The following is an 8,923-nucleotide window of genomic DNA, read 5'->3' as shown; positions in this document are numbered from 1 at the left end:
CTTTTTTAAACTGGCGGACATGATTCCGGTCGAACTACTCAACCGATTTGCTTAATTTTTTTTTAATGCTTACAAAACGTCTGGCTGTCGTCCCTACTAGATTCATAATTTTTTGTAATTTATTGACAAAAAACATGGGGAAAAATTAAAAAAAAACGTTAATTACTTTTTTATTTATCAACATTTTTTCAAGATTCTAATAGAGACGATAACCATTCACGTACTTTTTAAGAACAAATTGGGATGATCCAAACATGAGAAATCGTGTCCGCCAGTGAAAAGACGCATCTCTTTCACTCAGCCATTTCCCCGACAGATGTCATCAAAAAATTGCGACAAAAATTTGTTTATGCAGTCCACGATATACCTCATGATATGTGTTAAAATTTTGCTCGTAGAATAAAAATTTCTATGAAAAAAAAAATGTCAAAAAACAGACCAGATTACCCAGATTATCAAATCAAAAAAAAAAATATTTTTCAATCAAACAAAATTCTTTTAAGTTTAAATTATGTTTATTCGGGAATCCATTCACAATGTTAAGCACAAATAAGCGTTTAACTACACAGCTAATTTAACTATATAGCGCTCTTTCATTTCAATACCATCTTTACGATACACAATTGAGTTCATTTACACATTTAATTTAATTATATTACAGTTTGTCTTTGATTTAATTACATTTAATATTTCAATAAATACTTTAAATTACACTCTAACGCCTCACTTATTCCCCTCCTCCCTCTCTCTCTCCCTCTCTCTTTATCTCATTTAGTCAAGTTAGTTCACAACCTCTACATTATCATTGCAGTCGTCAGCGGCCAGTGCTTCGTTCTGTTGACTGCGCGTCTCATCTGAGCTGTCATCACAACAACTGCTGCGGCTGCTAGCGCTCGAACTGACGCTGCTGCCACTTGATTCGTCCTCCTTGCGCGGACTGGCACCTTGCAAGCGCATGCGCTTCTCCGGCTTCTTCAACAATTCCTCAATGGAGTAGGGATTGCGCTTGCGGCAATTGGTGACGCTGCCCTGCGCTGACTCTCTGCCGCTTAGCGAGCTAGCAGTGGGTGCCGCGTTTAACGAGGTCGCTGGCGAGGATTTACCCGAATCACAGTCACTAACCGCATCGCTGGCGCTGTGTGCCACCAAATCGATGGTGCCCTCAATGCTAAGAGCGCTGCCAATACCGCTGCTGCTGCTACCACTACCGCCGGCATGGAAATAGGCTGGACATTGAGCTTGCGCGTAGGGTAAAAATTGACTGGCGGCCTGCGCGTGTTGCGTGGAGTAGTATAGTAGCGAGGGATGCCACAGCCAGTGTTTGTGTAATGCTGTGTAGGTGAGATCCTGTGCGCTGAGTTGACCCGATACGGCCGAAGTAACTGTAGCTGAGAGTTGTGCTAGTGTCGAACTGCTACTGCCAGCGGCGCTTATTGCAGCCATATGCGCGGCGCCTGGATGCTTGGGCGCTGGTTTGATAGGCATATCGCCAATCGTGCCAGTAACGCTGGTGTTTGCCATTAAGCGTGCCTCCTGCGTTGCGTTGACATTTCGGCTGGCATGCTCATTGGCGGCCACCGCTGCAGCGGCGGCAGCAGCAGCTGCGGCCGAGCTATAGCGGAACTGTGCGGACAAACTGAGCGGATGTGGTGTGTGGCCGACATGCGGATGAGTGGTCATAGCAGCGAGGTGGGAAGAGGCATGCGCATGGTGGGCTGAGCCCAAAGGCGGTAGAGCTGAGCGATGTACCAATGTGGCCGTGGGTACTCTAGCACCGTCGGCTGTGGGTGAGCAGCCGGGAGCATTACTACTGCCAGCAGCAGCGGCAGCGGCGGCGGCCGCGCTATTCGCATAGAGATGAGCTTGCGTTGAATAGGCAACAGACGACATTTGCTGTGTGGCCGCCGCAGCAGCAGCGGCATTTTGCTGGCTTGATGTCATCTCATCGGTCCAGAGACCGCTATTTCGCAATATTCTATTGATGGAGCTGATCGAGGGCACCGAGGAGGGATCACAAATGCGTTGCTGCTGTAATTGCTCGCGGATTTCCCAAGCAAACATGCCGCTATTCTCCTCCTTCAGGCGGATGATTTTCTTGACCACGGTGGGCGTGGCAACTTGCTGCAAAGAAACAAGAGAAGATGTTATTATTTATAACTTGCGCAGAGTTACATATGTGTAAAGCGGCGCTTGCAACAAAAAATATTCAATTAAATACCGTGAAATTAAATTGTGTATGCAACACATGCAACGAGCTAAGCTCAGGTGCAACACGCAATTCGCGTCAAAACTCATACCGAACTGCAGCAAGTGCCCTTTCAAGTCGGCCGCCTGTACAGGATTTCCGCAACGGCAGCGCAACAATAGTCAAGTGCTAAGCGGCCACGCCTCAAACGAGTTCATGACGAATAGCAACGGAAATGCGCAAATATTTGCAAATCAATGCGCTTTCGTATAAACGCGTGCATTCTACGGCGTACGCCAAATAAATATACATATATAGTATATATATATCTATTTGCGGTTGCATTATTCAGAACTGAGTTCACAAACAGTGCTTCCCCACCGACGTAAGCGCCTTGGGTTGTCCCTTACGTGTCACAGGACAATTCATTAAAAATTCATAAAGCGACAGTCAGTACGGAGCTCTACGTCTACTTGCGCCCTTATACAAGTTTAGCTATCACCACTACCCCCACACTTCCACACTAACGCGATAATTTCCTTCCCCTGAAATTACAGTCGTTGCTGTCCGCTTCGTTGGCGATGCTTATCAGCGCCCGAACACGCTAGTCTAGTGCCCTTTTATAGTCGCTGCTGTGCACGTGTTTAACCTGGTCCTGCTTCTATTATGACCTAACATAATGCAATAACAATGTACAAGGCTTCAATCAACATTCAATTGAGGTGTTAAACGCGTACTTTGTCCGACCATTGTTGTCGACATGTCGTGGGGGGGTGGAGAGCAAATAAGAAGTCAGCGAGTAAATAATGTGTGCGCTACTGTGGCGCTGATTTCACCGCCGATTCCTCTAATAAACCATATTATAAACAAATACGTTAATGTTCGTACAATAAAAGTTTACTAAAGCATTTCCTTTATTGAATTGTAATTGCTTTGCGTGAATCCCAGTAGAGTTTCGGGGCTAATCGTGGAACTTTGGACATTATTTTCGCTGCGCTATTAATTAGGGTGGCTCGGGTTCTTTGATTGATGGTATTACCGAAGGTGTTGTTCACATACTCACATGGTATGAACGGTATTTTAGGTTACAGTATTGAAGTTGTAGAAGGAACTGTTGAAAATTGCTTCAATTGTTGTGTTGTTTGGAAAATAGGGATATATTGTGGGTTAGTTTGAGAATGGCTGATAGTGACAAAGTAGTTTTAGGGTCTCGGTAGGAGTGAGAATACATTATATTTTTATACTCTCGCAACAATGTTGCTAACGAGAGTATTATAGTTTTGTTCACATAACGGTTGTTTGTAAGTCCTAAAACTAAAAGAGTCAGATATAGGGTTATATATACCAAAGTGATCAGGGCGAGTAGAGTCGAAATCCGGATGTCTGTCCGTCCGTCTGTCCGTCCGTGCAAGCTGTAACTTGAGTAAAAATTGAGATATCATGATTAAACTTGGTACATGTATTTCTTGGCTCCATAAAATGTTAAGATCGAAGATGGGCAAAATCGGCCCACTGCCACGCCCACAAAATGGCGAAAACCGAAAACCTATAAAGTGTCATAACTAAGCCATAAATAAAGATATTAAAGTGAAATTTGGCACAAAGGATCGCATTATGGAGGGGCATATTTGGACGCAATTGTTTTGGAAAAGTGGGCGTGGCCCCGCCCCCTACTAAGTTTTTTGTACACATCTCGGAAACTACTATAGCTATGTCAACCAAAGTCTACAGAGTCGTTTTCTTCAGGTATTTCCATATACAGTTCAAAAATGGAAGAAATCGGATAATAACCACGCCCACCTCCCATACAAAGGTTATGTTGAAAATCACTAAAAGTGCGTTAACCGACTAATAAAAAACGTCAGAAACACTAAATTTTACAGAAGAAGTGGCAGAAGGAAGCTGCACCCAGGCTTTTTTTTAAATTGAAAATGGGCGTGACGCCGCCCACTTATGGACCAAGAACCATATCTCAGGAGCTACTAGACCAATTTCCAATGAAATTCGGTATATATATATTTTCTTAATACCCTGGTGACATGTACGAAATATGGGTGAAATCGGTTCACAACCACGCCTTCTTCCAATATAAAGCTATTTTGAATTCCATCTGATGCCTTCTCTGTATAATACGAGTATAAACATTAGGAACCAATGATGATAGCGGAAGTCATCACAATTTGGTGAAAGTTCATTCTCTAGCGAACGTGCCAAAATTACTTTAGATGATTGGCCATTTTGATTTGGAAGACGATGAACTTCCTGATCGGGGAAAAAAATGTGAAAATATAAATTTTGGCCAAAACCAAGATGACTTCGCAAAGTTTTTGGGCGTCGTGGCCGCTTATATTACAAGACGTTGAAAATCAGCAGTATACATTCAAATACAAGGAGATTAGGTGCCATATGAATTGAAGTCAAGAGACGGTGTTGCATGTCTTGAAATCAACCAAATCAGTGACAATGCCGAATGTCCATTGTAGCAAGGTATTTGCAGTAGCGCGTGCTGCATTACGAGCTGCAGCTGGGGAAGGCTGCTGACAACAACTCGCCAAATTTAAACGAGCGGTTCCCAAATCCCGGAATTTCCAAAAATACACGAGATAATGATCATGAAAACACTCTACTTCATGTTGCAAGACCGGCTAAAAGCTATTTGGGAAACAGCGGCTGCGAAGGTTTTGCTCATTCACCTTATAGCTCAGACCTCGCAACTATTGACTCTACATTGTTCCGTTCGATGTAGAACACCTTCATACTATTCACTTTAGAGCTTAGTATCAAAAGTTGACTTGATTCATTCTTGGCTACCAAGCCTGTGCAGTTCTTCTGGGATGGAATCCAAAAATTGCCAGAAGGAAAGGAAAATGTTGTAGCTTCGGATGCGTAATACGTGGAGCAAAACTATTGTACACATTTTTAATAAATAAACATCCAAATTTTGATAAAAATCGCATAAATAAAGCCGACCATAATGTTACGGTCAGTGAAGAAAGCTCTAGAGCTATGACTAGTGCCTTTTTGGTGCCTGAATTGGCGAATGTTGATGTCGACGACTTTTGGTTCCCCTAAGACGGCGCTACATGTTATATAGCCAACAAAACAATCAATTTATTGCAGAAAACTTTGGTGAGCACATTATCTGCCATCGTCGGTCTGTGGCGTGGCCTCCAAAATCGTGCAATTTAACACCTCTGGACTATTTTTATGGGATTATAAGAAGACGTATGTCTACCAGAGATGATTGGAGTCTTAGAAAATAATATTCGGCAGCTTAGTGCTGATATACGCCACAATTTGCTGCAAAAACTGATTAAAGATTGGGCCTCTGGGCTACGATTTATTCCAACCAGTCGCGCGGTCACTTGTCCAAATCATTTTTAAAACATAATGGCAAACTCTTACCTTTATAATAAAGGAAAAATTTTTGTTCATAGCATTAGAATAAATGCGTTTTAGTTCTTCTTGAAAACCGAATGTCTAAAAACACCTTTTAGTTTGTTCGATTTGCCATTGTTTAACTAGTGGTAAATGAAAAGCAAATCACGTTGTGTAGTACCAAAAGCCACCTATGCGTTTCAGGTTCTTTGGCCATATATTTTTGCAAATCTAAGCATGTGGAGGTATGTATATACTCCTAACCATAAAATAACCACAAGTTATCTCTGATAATTTATGTGCGCCTTTGATATGGATATTTGTCCGCACACATGTAAGTATGAAAAAAAATACGAAAAATCCGTGAATTACCTCATCACACTACATAATCTGCCAATAAAGCGCTGCACAGTTAGGCAACAACCGATGTTGGACAAATTCATGAGCAGCGACATTAGGAAACATTGTCATCAGTACAAGTCGGGGCGGTTGCGCCCGTTCTCATTGCGGTGGCTCACGGTGGACTTTGGCGTTGCCAAGTACATATAATTATTAGCTTATCACGGCGTTGTCAGATTACAGGTAGCAAAACAGTAGCAAATAGCTAAGTGCGACTGACACGATCGTAAATGGTGCGTTTCGTGGAGATTACGCTTGTCATAATTTACACACTTCGACGGCAGTGTGTGTGCTGTTTGCTTATTGTTGTTTGCGCCGAGTAAGCGCACTTGAAGCGGGCGTGTGAACCGAAACGCTCAAGTGCAGCTGTTGAACAGGATTCGCCTGCTAATTGCGGCGCGTTATCGCGTTTAATAAACGAGATTGATTTGTAACAGTTATTGAGTACATAAAACAACAACAACAACAACAACACAACGGTGCAAATGCCCTGCCTGACGGGTGGTGGCCGAGGTCGCGCTGGTCGCGATGTTCGTGCGTATGTGCGCGTATTATTGGGGCTGTGACGTGAGCAGTTGGCACTTGAGGGCGCAGCGCGTAGGATCTCCGCGCTTTATGGCGGCTACTAAATGTTTTATATTCTATTATGTGTTAGCATGTTAGCATGTCATGTCAGAACGTACAAATGTAAATAAATATAAACTACTTTGCGCATTAATTTGGCCGCGGAGTGATTTGTAAGCGTTGTCTGTGTCGCAGTCGCAGCCAATAACATTCATCAACTTTCGACAGGCGGCCATTAAAATTTCGAATCAATATTTGTACGCGGCTGAGGAAAGTACAGGTTATAGATACGTTATAGATGGCTGTGTATATGCCGTGTTGTCTTCAAATAGGTGTGCGTTTGTGTGTGTGCGTCGGTATAAATACGTCAGCAGTCGAATTGTGCTCTTTGCTTTCCACTTGATAACGGTACTAACCGAAAAACGGCTTTTATCAACATTTTCATTGAGTTATGGCTTACCTTGGTTTTGCTGCCACCAATCGAGCCCGGTCGTATGGAACCAGTTTCATAGAACCGCGTCAAAATTTTCGAAACGCAACCTAATAGAAAGAAAAGAAAAATGTATAGTTATATATTTTTTTTTGCGTTACATACATACAGTTAATTTCAATACATTAAACAACGGGTTCTAAGATCTTCTCTTCTATCTTGATGTCATTCAAAATAATATGTCAGTACTTGTATTACTAGGAGCAAAAAATAGTATGACTTTGCTCATAATTTCAAATTCTTAATTTATTTTTCAAAATCTATGTCGTCCCCCTCAAAGTAAAAGTAGTTCCCCCCAAAACGCTTGTGCCAACATTCTTTCCAATCCTCGAAACAGTTATTAATTCGGGAATTACCTTCAATGTGCGCAGCGATTCACATCTAATGTCTTCAATTCACTCAAAACGGTTTCCCTGGAGCAGTCACTTGAGTTTACTCAATAGCCAAAAGTCCCAACGGAGTTAAATCATGCAAATATAGGGGTTGCGGTACGATATTGGTTCAAAATTTGGGGAAAAACTTATGAAGAATCTATGCTGTATACTACAAAAACCAAGAGTTTTCGGCCCATAATTCCGGCCTCTTTATACGAATAGCTTAGCGCAATCGACGCATAACACTCAAATAGTATTTCTTGTTGACACGTTGGCCGGTCGGAAGGAATTCGAAGTGCATCACACCTCAATAGTCGAAGAAAACTGTCAACATTACATTGATTTTTGTTCTGCTTTGACGTGGGTTTTTCGGCTTCGGCTGACTTTTGCGACATTCGGCCGACTGATCATCTGTTTTCGGTCATAAGCATAGTCAGTAATATCATGTTTCGTGACATCCTGGCAGTCGGAAAGCATTGTTTCACAGCCTTTAACGTCGGTGTTTTTTGAAAAAATTGAGTGATTTTAAAACCAATCGTGCTTTCACTTCTCTTAGGCCCAAATGATCTTTCAAAATTGTTTTCACTGATCTTTCCGATATTTCAAAGATGCCAGTAAGGTTTCTCACTATTAATCGTTGATTCTCAAGCTATAATTTCTTTATATTATTGACGTGTTTATTATCTATTGACGTTGATGGCTGTTCTGGACATGGTTTGCCATCAACGCTTTCTCGACCCGCTTTGATTAATTTTTACCAATCGCAAAAACTCGCTGGCAACAAACAATTATTACCGAGTTATTAGCCAACATTCTGAACATTTCGACACCAGAAATTTGATTCCGCACACAAAATTTAATAGAACTTCTTTGTTCAATAACTTACTTAAGACTAAACATGAATATACATTTCAGTGTGATATCATGACACTGACAGTCATACTAATCTAGAAAAAAAATATTTTGATGTACAGATGTTCGCGTGAAACTTAAATTAAAAAGTCTTACTATTTTGTGCCCACAGTAATATATTATCTTTGAATACTGCCTGCGAAAAAAACTCAGCTTATAGCCTTACTTAACCTGGCTTCTACGGAAATAACACAAATTTATCCAGTAACTAATCTTCACATAGCACTAACTCAGGTTTTAGTATCTTCTAAATTAAACCCCCTCACATGGATATATTTTCGATGACTTCAATTTTGAATCAAGTTTCCGTGAACACACTCAATTTCTTTTATTCTTATAGCATTCATCTCAAAAAAATGTACCTCAAATCATATTTATATAAAGAAAGCGATTTTTTTTTTAAATTCTGAATATAATAATAAATATTATACATGACTCACCATGTGAGACCAGCAATTGCCGTGATATGTCGCACGGTCGTACGCCACACAGGGCCAACTCGACAATGCGACGGCGCACACAATCGGGCAGTGGTCGGCCATTGACGAAAACGCCGCCCAGTTGATTAACGCCAGCTTGTCCTGTAGAGAAATCAATATAAATCGGAAAGAAAATAATTTA

The 8,923-nt window shown here is 41.5% G+C and overlaps 1 protein-coding gene across 1 annotated transcript in view; it reads right to left on the bottom strand.

Annotated features, from left to right (window-relative positions):
• Positions 1 to 525: 525 nt before the first annotated feature.
• Positions 526 to 8,923, bottom strand: part of LOC120771307 (paired box pox-neuro protein) — a 30,463-nt gene continuing 22,065 nt past the window's right edge. Inside the window, exons 3-5 of the mRNA XM_040099242.1 lie at positions 8,743 to 8,883; positions 6,987 to 7,066; positions 526 to 2,121 (exon numbers count right to left, since the gene is read on the bottom strand). Of these exons, the coding sequence (XP_039955176.1) occupies positions 781 to 2,121; positions 6,987 to 7,066; positions 8,743 to 8,883 (1,562 nt within the window). The 3' untranslated portion in view covers positions 526 to 780. The remainder of the gene's footprint in view (positions 2,122 to 6,986; positions 7,067 to 8,742; positions 8,884 to 8,923) is intronic.

This window comes from Bactrocera tryoni, chromosome 3 (assembly GCF_016617805.1).
Source record: "Bactrocera tryoni isolate S06 chromosome 3, CSIRO_BtryS06_freeze2, whole genome shotgun sequence".
NCBI classification, from domain to species: domain Eukaryota; kingdom Metazoa; phylum Arthropoda; class Insecta; order Diptera; family Tephritidae; genus Bactrocera; species Bactrocera tryoni.
The sequence above is the reverse complement of the archived record's forward strand: the minus strand, read 5'-3'. Positions and strand labels throughout refer to the sequence as shown.